Raw genomic sequence first — 14583 nt, forward strand, 5'->3', positions numbered from 1 at the left:
TAATAATAATAATAATAATAATAATAATAATAATAATAATAATAATAGGGATCTTCTCCTCGCTCATAGAAAGTGTAACTTTCTTAGGGCCAAGTTATTTATTATATTTTATTCCCTTGACAATACACACAATTCTCACACCGTTTTTATCTTCGCAAATGTCCCATAAGATCTCATGAGCTTTAATTCACGAAAGCTTATACTTTTGAAAATCTTGTTGTTCTTAAGATGGTGCAGGAATTGAATTTAATCCTCCTCCTACAGATTTACTGCCTTGAATTTTAAAGATTTTTTCAGAAGCTTGTTGGCGGAGGGGCACCAGTATGTAGGCTGCAAATTTGATGCCTCTTTAAAAAAACAGGCTTCCCCAGATCAATTCCCCATTGTATCCTATAAAGGACATTGACTATAATGGTATTAATGTAACTGGACAAATTTAGTATTCCTGAATATTTACCAAATCCAAATGGGATTTGGAAATATCAGGAAATACCGATATTTTCCAAGTTCAACCCAAACTCAAAAAATACCATATCCCTAGATGTTATCATTATTTACTTTTCTAAAACAAATACATTGAGACTCACATCAACTATAGTTTAAAGGCAACTGTAAGTAACATATCTGTGTTGTTTGTACATGATTTAAAAGGTCAGGCCTGACAATGGAGCTAAATCTATTCAAACAACTCTGACCCAACATATAATCCATCTCACCCCTTGGTTGGAAAAGACCATTGCACCAGAGACGGCATGAAACATCCTTAAAGCTTAACAGCTTCTAGACAGAAGACAGCTGAATAAAGGCGGGCAGACTCTTGGAAACGCTTTCAGGCTACTTGGAGAAAAAGCGCAGCATTACACAAAACCTGATATTCCTGCATACAACTGAAAGCCATTGGCTATTATTACTTAAGAGAACAGAATGACATCTCTATGATAAAATTATGATTCAAGTTGAGTTCCTATGGCTGAACTATTGAACTTTTGGCACTTATCAATATATTTTCTGGCAACTGCTCTAAAGTGATAGGGGAGATTTTTGGCTGTAGAGGGCAAGATGGTTCGGTCTCCTGAGATGGTTCCCTTCTTATGTTAACTGCATGGGAATGAGAATTGTTATCCCTCTGTCCTTACAAAAGTTTCCTAGACCCCCCCCCCCCGGAGTACCCTTCCAGACCTTCAGAAATTACCAGACCCTCATTTGAGAAATGTTGCAATAAAAACCCAACATGTATATTTAGTTTCAAGTGTTAAATCTGAGTTTTGCAGTGCAATGTTTCTAACTCAGAATGATGCAAGGAGACATAAATGTGCAAATTGAACAAGATCCTTTTGGTAAATAAAGCACTCCAGCTGCAAAAAGCAGAAGTCCATTCTACAAGTAAACTTAAAATTACTCACAGCAACTTCCATAAGGATAGATTCAAATGAGCAGCCGTGTTGGTCTGAAATAGCACAATAAAGTAGCACCTTTAAGACCAACAAAGGTTTATTCAAGGCGTGAGCTTTCAAGTGCAAGCACTCTTCGTCAGATTTTTGTTGGTCTTAAAGTTGCTACTGGACTCACAGCAACTTCACATTCAAAACACTGATGTCACCGGACTCAAAATTTTGTTCTATTGCTTCAAACCAACACAGCTGTCCATCTAAATCTATCTTTGTGGCAGTGAGTCAGGAATGGCTAGTGGAAGATTTAAGCCATAATGTTCATTTCTGAACAAATGATATACAGTTCTTTAGTTGATAGGTCTCCATAACACACATTGTTGCCATCAAGCTTCCAATTTTTTGTTCTCCTCCAAACACAGAAGCTCAAAAGCAAAAACCAACAAGCAAGTTTTGAGCTATCTGCAATACAAAGGCTGAGAGCCAGTAGTGTGATAGGATATAATTCCACATAATCCTTTGATTTTACCAGGAACAATGGCAGCCTCCAAGAGAAAGGAACTTTATCTTTTACCTAGGCCCCAGACCATTAATTAGGATGTCTAGGCAACTTATCAATCAAGAGTTTCTCGCATTTCACCATATTCATGGTCTCTGTACTTATTCCAGCCTAATTACTTTTATGAATGACCTTGTGGTTGCCATTTCTGTGGAATGCCACTTGCATGGAATGCCTGCTTCCACATTTTGTCATGCCACATGGATGCGTGGAAAAGTTGACTCCAGAAATAAAGCAATACAAGTCTGGTACAAGAAATAGAGGCAGACAATACCAGGTTCCACCTGTGCTCAAAAAAGCAGGAGCCTGCCACAGCACTTGCATTCTGAACACAAAATTTCTCATGCCAAGTGGTATAAAATTATTCTGGATTTTCTCTCAGTTGTAGAACTTGAACACATTTAAAAATGTAGCTAACCTAGTGGCTGCCTACCTATGCACTTATGTCCTGTTTTTTAGATTCTTAGAACACTAAATAGATTACTCTAATGAGGTCTTGAACCTCTTGTGGCGCAGAGGGGTAAGGCAGCGACATGCTGTCTGAAGCTGTCTGCCCATGAGGTTGGGAGTTCGATCCCAGCAGCCAGCTCAAGGTTGACTCAGCCTTCCATCCTTCCGATGTCAGTAAAATGAGTACCCAGCTTGCTGGGGGGTAAACGGTAATGACCGGGGAAGGCACTGGCAAACCACCCCGTATTGAGTCTGCCATGAAAATGCTAGAGGGCGTCACCCTAAGGGTCAGACATGACCCGGTGCTTGCACTGGGGATACCTTTACCTTTAACTTTTAATGAGGTCTTACCCTATTAACTATTTGCTACAACAGTGCTCATAGGACTCCTTTTGTGGAGTCTGAATCACTGAGACATTCCCTCAAAATGAGTAAAGACAAGACTATGAAATCTCGAAGAACTGTCTGTAAAGACAAGAAAACTAATACTCAAATTTGTTGGTGTCCCTTCATTTATCAGTTATTAGCATGTAAGTAGGCCATACATATGTAAGTAGGCCATACATACATACATTCATTTAAATTATTACTCAAAACCCCACTTGGGCATGAATCTGGGGTGACTGTGAGTGGGCTGGTAGTTGTGAGTTTCTGCACTGTACAGGGGGTTGGACTAGATGACCCGGACCCTGGAAGCCCCCTTCCAACTCTATGATTCTATGATTCATTAGCCAAACTAACAAAAGCGTGGGCGTGTTATGCAAGAAGCCCCACAAAAGTAGTTGAAGGGCTTATTGGCTTTCCACCCTCCTATTTGAACATGCCTATTCATGCAAGGCAGTATCCTCACATTTAAAAAGTGAACACCAGACTACAGTAGCCCAGTTACCTGCAGTACCAATGATACTTGGTGGTTAGCGTGTAACTTCACTAACATGTTAATACCCTGTCTTAATTTATTTTTGTGCCTTTAATGTGTTGTCTCTTATTGCTGAAATGGAACTGCAAATGTTTACCCTAAATAATAACTTCTGGATTATACCAATTAAGCGGGGCCTACAAAATTTTACCTTACAATTGGATTGAAACTTGGACTATTGAGTATTGTGTTACGTGGCATGATACTGTTGACTACCACCAGGTCCAGAATTTACTTCCCATGTCTCAAAAGATATCTGCCCCAATATTGAGTTTGATAAAACTATATGTTATTGCCAGGACTACAGGTTTCAGAATAAAAGACTACTATTGCTAATATATCAGCAACCACTGAAGCTCTTGGCAGTGTGACTATAGATGCTACATAAGTGTTGCAAAAAAAGGAAAAATGTATACTAAGTAACAACACAGAATCATATGTTCCAAGCAGGTTGGACACAGTGTTGTCCACTGTCTCTGGATCTGATGATATTAAAATAATATTTCTTTCGGCAGCTGTATCCCCTCCTGTCACTTTAACGGTTGCTAATTTCATTTCCTCATCCATTATTATTAGAAAAAGGTTTGTTTGTATGGCTGAGGAATTCTTATTTCAGTTGATACTTCACTCCATTTATTTTATTCTGCACTTGCAATTTTCTTATTGTGATCACTTGTTTATACTGTAACATTTGTGTGTGTGTGTGTGTGTGTGTGTGTGTGTGTGTGTGTATATATAACTGTTTTAATGCTTTGTTTGCATGATTGTTATGGCTTTGGCTTCAACAATAAATTCAAATACAGAATCATATGGCCTTAAGATTATTTGTTAACTACCCCAGAAGAAATTTACAGCCTACTAAATAATGCTGTTAAGAATGCAGTGAACATTTTTTTCAATAAAGTTGGCAGAAGAAGAGCCCATTGATTGGTAAAGGTGCCTTCCTGAGACAGACGGATGGGTTGGCAATTTTTTTAATTATTTGATTCTTATACCAACTTCCCAGTGAATTTGCTCAGGGCAGTGAAAATGTTGTATGGAAAGCACATAGTTAAAGATAAATATAAATTAGAATTAAAATTAATTTAAAATGATTAATACAAGCAGGTTAAAATATCAGTAACGACAATTCCCAATCCCAAAGGCCATGCAGGCTATGGTCTGGGGCTTCTTGCATAAATAATAAGTTGTTGGATACTTTACTAATGAAACATGACCTCATACTCCTAGTAATGTTTTTGTTTTATAGATATAGATGGTTAACTTGTTTCTGTGTTGCTGTAAGTTGGCCATGAAAAAGCCTACCCAATTAATGACTAAAGAAGAAGCTAGCATGATGGTTTTGTGCATGCTGGAAATAAGAGACTGATGAAGACTAGAGTGTGAAAATAGAATGTGAACAAATGGGGACTGTAATTGTACTTGGGAAAGTGTTCAGTGAATAAACAAAATGGAGGAAATGTAAATAAGCCATAGTGTAACTGTGTCAATAAAGGACAAGTATAGGATTGAGGGGAACATCCAACCCTGTGATGACCCAAGACTGTCAACTGTGCTTTTAGTTGGAGTCTCCAAAAACCTGCATTCCTAGTTTCATAGGGAAAACTAGGGGGGGAAACTACCCTTTAACATAGATCCTGTTTTCTTAAACTACAGTAGTTCGTATTTACTTTGTAGCATACAATAGATAGGGGTAGTAGCATTCTTAACAGTATGTTAACGAGGAAGTATACATTACTTTTCTATTGGTTACAATTTGGTGCAGCACTGAGTTGACATTGTATAATTAGTGTAAATGTTTTGCTAGATCAGTTTGCCTATATATGCTTATGCTCTGGCCTGTGAAGTTGTCAGCATCTTGAACTTTCTTTGGAAGTTTGGTCAATCATGGTCAATCAATAAAGAAAGAATTTGTGTTCCAGTTGTTAGTAGTGATTTGGACCCCTTCTTTGAACCAAGCTAAGTTTGTAATTTCCTCTTCATGTGCACACAGCTGGGTGTAAAACTCAGCAGGTTCTTGGAGTGAAGGGCAATAAAAATAACATTCACCTCCTTACACTCCGGTTACCTTAGTGGCCTTTGAGGGCTTAACTAGAAATGGGCCTATTTACAAAGAAACGTGTCTTGGGTGCATGTATCACATGACCATAAATGTGCAATTTACTCCAGCAACAATTTCCAGTTGACCTCACTATTATTTTCTACTTCTTATAAATCAACCTCACTTATGCATGTTAGCATAAGTGGCAAAAGCTATATAGCAATGGTTTTGTAATGAAATCAGGGGCACACTATGCAAGGCAACCAGCACATCTATGTCCACCTTTGCTGCACATGCCTCTAAAACCTCCTCTACTGACACATGTTGTGGCACTTCCCAGGCAGAACACTATGCCAATGCTATGTGGACAGGACCATTCAAGTACAATATTAGGGTATGAATCTTTTCCAAATGATAAGGTTAGGCCCTAGAATCAGAACATCCCCATATTAGATAAATACTTTACTTCCTGAGAACTTTGCATCAAATTCTGTGCTCTGCTACTGCAGTTTAAGCAATTATACACAAATCTAAGTTTGCATTCTGGCAGTTTTATGTAGCTCAAGCCAGACTGTCTCTTGGCAAGGTACCATCTGAGGATTCAAGTGTGCATAGGTGTATATTCCAAATCTAAATCAAAAGCAAGGAAAGACAAAAAGCCATGAAACTCCACAACACCCAAATAAAATCTACCATTCTATTAGAGCTCTGTTGCTTCTATTACAACTTTTTTTAAAAGGTGGGAAAATAGCTAAAAAGAGATGCTCAAGAAATCTTTCCACTAATCCATTCAGTAATATTTAAACCACAGAGATGCAGACAGGTCTATTTTAGCCTAGGTCCTCTCACTGCAATGAACAATCAATCAGCTGGGTCACTTGATAGCAAAGGTGTTTTTTATTATTTTAATTTTTAGATTGTGATCACAGGAGGGATGTTCCTAACAGTTCTGCAAGCACAGTGAGAAATTAAAATGAAAACACAGCAGGTAGAGAGTTCTGTGATAGACTCGCACATAAACCTGCACACAAAACCCAAGATTAAGTATGCCACTTGAGGAGACTCATGTTAAAGACTCAATTTGGGGAGAAGAGAAGATGGAGAAGAAATAGAGTGGGAGGAAAGGCACAGCATGCAACCGGGGAAAATGAGAAACAATGTAGTTAGTTCCAGTATTCTAAGCAGCAGAATGTGGCATCCCTTCTACTCCAGCTAACTGCTTGCACTAAAAAGTTCTAAGAAATCACATACCTAGTCAATCACTTCTAAGCAAAACTCAGGGGGGATCAGTAAATGTGGTACAGTAGCCCATTTGTGTGCATTGCAAAGCAGAAAAAATTAATTGGTTTCAGAAAGGTCATACCTATCACTGAATTAATGCCTGGACAGGTTTTGTCTTCTTTTCTCTACCATGAAACAAAATAATTAATTTGTGAAGCAAGTTACCCATATATGTGAATGATTAGGCAGGTCACTGTTTTTTGTATTATTCCTGAACAGGGAAGGATCATACACAAGTTGTGCATTGGACACCAACATGGCTCTCTAGTTTTAGGGCAAAGCAGTCTGGCTTGTAACTAATTCAGATGACATAACAATTCTCGGACAATCTCTCTTCACTCCACCCTATGAACAACCATAAAAAGTTAACATTTCAAACAAGTACAGAGGAAGCAATTTATGCCTCCCTTGAAAAAGGCCTCTGTGTCCTTAAGAACAACCAGGAGCAGGAATAACAACAATGCCCACTGCATCCTGGATGCATTCGCCACACACAGGCTATAGAAAGGAATGCAATAATGCACTTGGTGCAAAATGGTTTTGCTTACAAGGTTAACAACATCAACTCATAATTTGTACACATTTATGAGCACTGCTGAATGACCTTCAAGAATGCCTGCGAGACACTGGCAGAGTATTAGTGACTCAAGCACCTCTCCTTTGAACACACATAATGCTTTTCCTACTGTTACAGCCCTGATGCAATAACTCGGAAGAACATTTTGGTGAACAGCAAATTACAGAATATAGTCAACAATACATGCATTCAAAATCTGCAAGCTTAATAGAGGTATTTTGAGAAAAACTACTTAAGAAAGCTTACCTAGGAGTGCAGTATATTGATTTCCATAGACCTTACTTTATATCAAGTGTGCCTAGAATTTCATGTCAAGTAATTTTAAGTGAAAGAAACCCAAAGTCTATCTGCTGCTTTTTCCAGTAATAGCAAAAATCTGCTGCCAGAGGATACAGTGATGACTTACAGGCATAGAGAGATTCATGGAGGATACGTCTATTGATGACTATAGGCCATGACTAAAGGCAACTTCCACATTCAAGGGCATTAAACCTCTGATGATATCTGTGCCAGGGATGGCCTCAGCCTCTACGACAGGTTTTCTCAACCAGAGTTTTATGAAACTCTGGCATTTCTTGACAGCCCTGGAACAGTTTCCTAAATAGGTGGGGGTTAATTTTTAAATATATTTTTTAAGTTGTGAAACATTTATTGGCTGCTATGAAATATATATGGTCACATCAACCCACCCAAAATGGCCAATAATGGGCTGGAGAAGGTGGGAAGGGGAGGGGACCTGGGTGAGCATGTACAGCTATGCTTTCCAACCATATTCTTAATGATCACACTACTTCAGGGGTTTCTCGAAGCCTGAAAAATGTTTCAGAGGTTTCTCAATGGTCAAAAAGTTTAAAAGGCTGCTCTATGACTTGTTTTGGACCTCCAGAGGAATTAGTTGGCCACTGTGTAACACAGGATGATAGAGTAGACAAACCATTGGTCTGATCCAGCAGGGCTCTTATCAAGTTCTAAAATCATCAGCAAAAAATTATTTTCAACAAGAAAAAAAGGTCTGTGAAAGTCAAAGGCTTGCAAATACTCAGCAATAGAAGCAAATCCAGCAGAAGATATTGCCTTCTTTCACCCACTGCCTTCTTTCAGCAGCCTCTGTAACGTGTCTGAGTCTCTGACATAAAGGCCTAGGCTGTTCCATTATCCTAAATACATTATTCAGAGGAGGGAAATGAAGTGATACAGTCACCACTGTAGTGGAAATAATGCAAGAATGAAGCCCTTTTCCATCCCAACAAAGGAAACTTGCTCCACCAGTGGTTTTACATAAACAGCTCTTGTTTATGAACCCAGATTTCATTACGAGAAGGAGAAATGTTATCTTTCTGTGGACATGCTGAAATGGACTGCAGTACAATGGGCCTATGTGATAGGGCAATATTACAAATTCAGCCGGCCATTCTTGTTTGTCATTATCAAAACCATTCCCAAGTACAGAGTTAATGAACAGCCACAACACTGCGTATTAATAGAACAAGGTTATGAGCTGCAGATTACCAAACGTCCATATCACTAGAGACCCTTCCATGAACATCAGCACCTTTTTCAATTTAATTAGGACACTATAGGACAAACAAACAAAAGGGCAGGCCACAACGAAGCATTGGAGCATGCATGTGGGGTAGCATTCTCTACCTCATACATTTCACAATGTTCATTTAAGCTGCAAGCCCTGATGGACTCAGCAGAACTTATGTGCACAGGCCTGGGATAGACAAGTGATGCTATGTACAAAAAGCAGCTGCTAGAAAAAAGGAAGTCTCAAGAGCCACTTCAGCCCTAAAAAAAAAAATGACATTATCTGAAGTCCCAAAATAATCTCCTTAGCCAAACCAAATAATTCAGCCTACCTTAGTAGATCCTCATACCCCTACTCTGTATTCTTTTTGCCCAAGCTTTTCACTGCTCCAACAAATGTGAACCATGTCAAGAAGACCAACATGTAACTTAATGGGGGTGGGGAGTTGATGGGATGCAGCTGGGTGCACTCTAAAATTCTGTGTACCAATCTTTAGACAAGGTTAATGGTTTGCTAGCCAGGAGTCGAAGTTCAGATCGACCCCCTCCCCTTAACACATAAGTTCCAAGAAGGTAATCATACCCAACATTCAATGCTCTGCCAAACATCAGTCCAGTAAACATGGAAGCTATTTGTTTGCTAATGTTTATACATGGCTTTATAGAACAAAAACTAAATAGAGTTGGCCCTTTTGGATGTTTGCCCTACCTTGATACTCTCTAGTCCACGGGTAGTCAACCTGTGGTCCTCCAGATGTTCATGGACTACAATTCCCATTGCCCTGCCAGCTGGCAGGGGCTCATGGGAATTGTAGTCCATGGTCATCTGGAGGACCACAGATTGACTACCCCTGCTCTAGTCAGCTTGCATAACAGCAGACCACAGGACAGCCTGATAGCTATTAATGCTGAAACCCACCAAGATGGGTTAAAAAGGTAGCCCCAACAGCAAAATCAATAAACAGAATTAATAACTGCATGCAGTATTACAAGCTGAACAAATCAGCTGAAATGGAGCAAAAAAGAAAAAGGGAATGAGCACAGTAGCAGTACCAAGACAAAAAAAAGGGGGGGGGTTAGTTCCTAGGCTGCCTACTCACTAGGATTAGAAAGGGAAATAACATTAACAATATACACACAAAGCACATGGCTTGAGCAAACTGAAACATACAATTCTGTCAAACTACTGAAGAGAAGCTCAGAAACAAAAGACACTGCAGGGTAGTAACAATGAATGATTTATGTTCACTAGACATGACAATGTCTGGACAGCAGCTCTTTGAATGAAAGTCCACATATTTAAAAAATTCAGGAGTTAGCAGCATCTTCAAAGATTTAAAGCAATAAAACTAACTTTGAGGATCAGGACTGAAAACAACATAAGGAAAGACTAAGAGAAAGAAAATATGTGAAAAGAAAGGGAGCATTTTCTAATGAAGTTAAGAAGTGAAAAGAGAGCGGGGGGGGATGTGCTCTACAAAAAGGTCTAACAGACTAATGTAGTGGGAGGCATGCCTAGTGATAACCTCCCTTGTTCTCAGAGTTAACCGTTTACCTTTCAATACCAAGTAACAAAACAAAACCAAAAAACGAGATGTTTGGGTGGACAGACTGGCTAAGAGCACACATGGCTAAGCAGCCAGGTCAGGAATGAAGGGTGCTTTGCAGCCAAGTAGATTTGTGCCACCTACAGTTAGAAGATGGGATGGGGGGGGGGCACAAGCTAATCAAGGAGCTCTGTCAGTGGGAGAAGACAGAAGAGGATTGTAGCCGGATGAACAACAGGGCAGTCTTAAGACGAAAGCTGCTAGGCAGGGATTGGAACAGAACAAGGGCACAAAAGCAGGAATGCACCACATTCCTTTGAATAATACACTCTGCACCTTATGTAGATAAGAGAGCCAAGCAGCTACAAGTAATGCAACGAGGTACCATCTGTAGGGTCCGCAGACTACAAAGGCAGAGCCCAACATGGCAGGAAAGTGAGAGAACGTATAAATACAGTCAAAGTGACTAGCATAAGGGCGGTTTTTTTCCAACAAGAGAGAGAGAATGCACAGAATGGCATATGGTGTCTGTGTTTGAGAAGTATGTGCAGACAAATAAAGAGTATCTTCAGAGTCACAAGGATCAAGAGCATGAGCTATAGGCTGCAGTGCAAGAGAAAGGTCTGTGTTCGAGAGGATATATTGCAGGGCATGCTAGAGAAATCCCAAAATCAGATGAGGGGAAAGTGCTGGTGTGTGAAAACCATGGTGCAAGGGGAGCAATGCTTCATTTGTTAAATTTAAAGTTAGGAGGATTGTGTTTGCAGTAAACCTAAATGTTCTGACGAATTTCCCCATGCCAAGATTTGTGTGGCAACGCAGGGATAATTGAAAGAATGGCTCGCCGCACACAAGCAATAGCCAACTTCTTTACAACCAGACCACAAGTCTCAATAAATAAATTAAGGAACCACAGCATATCACAGGTCGGTGTTTTTATAATCGGTTGTGGGCCCAGACTCCAAGTAAGGCCTACTGGAAAGGCAAACTTTGGACGGCACAGTGCAAGAATGGAGGCAGAAATATAAAGTTGCAACATCAGGGGAGACACTGTAAAAAACACTGCTGTCCAATGGGCAAAACATGAATCCACACAGGCTGTGACACATAGGGCCTGCCACTTTTTAATGTGTGTCAAGGTTCCCACTGCAGCTACACAACAGACAAAAATTCAACAGGCGCAGTGACCCTCCCTCTCCCTACTAAATGTCTGCCTGTAACGCAGCACAAAAGCAGAATGGGTTTGGTTACCCTAGAATGAAGAAAACTGCTAGGAGAACAAATCCCCCAAGGCAGACTGACGGCGTTCTGGGCCAACTATATGAGCATCCCAGGGCACCTAACTTGCAACTCTTACTTTCTGCAAAGTTATGGGAAGTGAGGGGAGGCAAGGGAAGTTGGCTTCCAGAGGGGAAGGAGCCACCCCACAGCCAGAGCTGCTGCCCAGGAATGCCTTAACAGGGTGCTGAGTGGGGAGCGGCCTGCAGGGGCCACAGGGAGCCCCTTGGCCGCCGGAGTGGGAAGCCTGGATACCTGGAGGGGGGAGAGAAGGGGGGCTCCTCCATCTGGCCGGGCTTCCCCCAGCTCAGTGGCCTCACCTGGGCGGCTTGGCGGCGGCGCTCTCCCGCTTGTCGAGCACGCCGGGCACGCAGTTGGTGAGCTCGGTCCAGTCGGCATGCAGCCCGCAGCTCCAGCCGGTGGAGAAGCGCGAGAAGAGCCAGGTCTCCCGGCGGTTGGGCCGGTAGCAGGTGCACTTCTTCTGGCCGGGCCGGCAGTCGCAGGGCACCTCGAGGCGCACGTTCTGCACCAGGTGGCGGCCGAAGGTGGTGCCGCCCGTCTTCTGGATGTGCAGGAAGACGATCACGTCGTCGCCCTTCATGTCGAAGGCCAGCCGGCGCTCCAGCTCGCGCACGGGGAAGTAGTACTTCTTCACGTAGTGCGGGTCCGGCGTGGGGAAGAGGTCCAGCTCGTCCTGGTAGGGGCGGCCGCTCGGCGCGCCCAGGCTCAGCCCCGGCCCCACATACTGGTACAGGATGAGCATGAAGCACACCGAGCCCGCCACGATCAGCAGGAACTTGCTGTTCCGCTCAACCATGGTCCTTCCAGCGCGCTTCATATGTCACCATCTCCCAGCAATGGGCAAGCGGGAGGCGGCGGCGAGATCGGCTCCCTTCTCCTCCGCCTCGTCCTCCTCCGCTTTGCCGGCTCCCCCAAACTGGGGGGCGGAGGCGGTCAAGGTTCTTCTTGGCAAAAGCGGGCGGGGGGGCGGGGGGAGAAGAGAAGGAATCCCCCGCCCCTCCCCGCTTTCCTTCCCCAGTCAATTCCGCAAGGCGGGAGAGGAGGGAGGCGGACCCGCTTCCAAGAGACCTTTCGCCCCCAGCGGCGCCTTTCCCGGCAGAGCCGTCCCGCTTCTGCCGACCGGACCCTGCGTTCCCTTGCGTGCTTCGGGCCCCCGCAGTCTCTTGCCTTACGCGGGGCTGCCTGTCTGCCTGCTCGCCGCCGCCGCCGCCGCCACACGCTAGTTCAAGTCCTTCCTGCCTCGCTTCCTAGTGCGAAGCCCCACCATAATCGGAGCCCAGCATGCACAGCGCCGCCTCCTCTCACTCCGCTCGCGGCTTCAGGCGCACGCTGGAGAACTAGAGCAGCCGCTGCACAGACACGCCGCAAAGCCAGCACTTTCTGGCGCCTCGCGAGTTGCAAGCGCCCGCCCGCAGAGGAATTCGCCCCTCGTTTCTTGCGCTCGTTCTTCCTTCCTTTCTCTCTCTCTAGGCTTCCCACTTCCTCTTTCGCAGAGCCAGAGATTTCATCACTCGGCAGAATCAGGAAGCGTCAGGGAGCGGGGCCGCGCAAGTTCAGGGACGAGGCTCCGACAAGGCCACTGAGATGTTAATTGCTTTTAAGTGCAGTGTCAAGATTCTAACTTCTAAGTGTGTGGGGGTATCTATAAATAAAATCTCTGCAGGTCTACTTAATTATGGTCTTTCTGGAATGGATTAATGTTTTCCACCCTCGTGGGTTGCTGCCTCGCTGTGTGGTTAGCAGAAACTCAACTGGTGCTGCATTTTTTAATTAATTAATTAATTAATTTAGCTATCTTAGAGATCCCGTGAAAGGTCACAATGAACTTGTGTTGGTTTTTGAAAGCACACGAGCACTGTGGAAACACAACTTAATGGTTTCGGGGATATATATCTGAACATTCTGATAGGCCTCTCAGAGTCACCATGTAAGGCCACCGTCACATTTTGACCTAAGCACCTTATTTGTGACGGTTTAACATTGGTGCTTTCTTGACCTTGTTAGCAGTCTTCTTTTGGAGGACATGTTCCAATCACATTTTCACATTTTTCTAATTTTTTCTCAATAACCGCAAAGCAGCTGTGAAAATGGAAATGCTCCTGTGGATGAGAGAAAGATTAGTGAGTCTTGAAACTTCTCAAATTACAAGGAAGCCAATTAAATCTTAACACATAACTCTGAACATTTTCTGTTGTCACTCTCTTGCACCCCCAGGGTCACCAAGGTGTAGAGCAGTCAAATTCTGAGGAGGAGTCAAAGCTACAAAGTGAAAATTGCTGAATGACACCATGAATATCTCACTGAACCACTCATTCTGCCTCTGCAATTATCACTTCAAGAGGAGTCTTTAAATGATGCCCTTTCAATTTGCCAGCAGAAAAGATAATCTTGTCACTAACATTAAAGTTTTGATCATTTATTTATTCCCTATACTGAAAATGCTAGCAGCAAGGGGGAAAAATCATGGGGGAAAAATCTCAACACCCCTCCCCACCCCCCAATAATCCTTTCATTCTCATGTCATAATCAGTTGTTATTTTGGTGAGTAGCCATGTTGGTTTGAAGCAGCAGAGCGAAGTTTTGAGTCCAGTGGCACATTTAGACCAACTAAGTTTTATTCTGGGTATGAAATTTTGTGTGCACACACACAGTTCTTCAGATGTGATGTTGCCATTGCAATGGCAGGATTATGGAGGTTGGACATGGTGAAGATATTGCAGACGCATGGGACAATGGAGTCCCCTGGCTCAGGAAAACTGTGGGCAAATCCAACACCAGTATAGAAAAGTGTATTTATGGAGTTGGGAAAGTGTTCAAGCAACGCAGTGGGCACCTTGAACAGTCAAAATATTGTTAAGAAAGTGTAGGTAGCAGAGTGTTCACTCTGCACAACTGTAGTTTCACAATCAGATTAGAGAAACAATTCACGCCCCTAGCAACCTGACCTGGATAGGCCAGGCACACTTGATCCTGCCAGATCTTGGAAGGTAAA

The 14583-nt window shown here is 42.7% G+C and overlaps 1 protein-coding gene across 1 annotated transcript in view; it reads right to left on the bottom strand.

Annotated features, from left to right (window-relative positions):
* HS6ST1 (heparan sulfate 6-O-sulfotransferase 1) overlaps positions 1-13018 on the bottom strand; it is a 204760-nt gene extending 191742 nt beyond the window's left edge. The window contains exon 1 of the mRNA XM_077349350.1: positions 11891-13018. Coding sequence (XP_077205465.1) covers positions 11891-12408 — 518 coding nt within the window. The 5' untranslated portion in view covers positions 12409-13018. The remainder of the gene's footprint in view (positions 1-11890) is intronic.
* Between the last annotated feature and the right edge of the window lie 1565 nt (positions 13019-14583).

The sequence above is a fragment of the Paroedura picta genome, chromosome 8, assembly GCF_049243985.1.
Source record: "Paroedura picta isolate Pp20150507F chromosome 8, Ppicta_v3.0, whole genome shotgun sequence".
Taxonomy (NCBI): Eukaryota; Metazoa; Chordata; class Lepidosauria; order Squamata; family Gekkonidae; genus Paroedura; species Paroedura picta.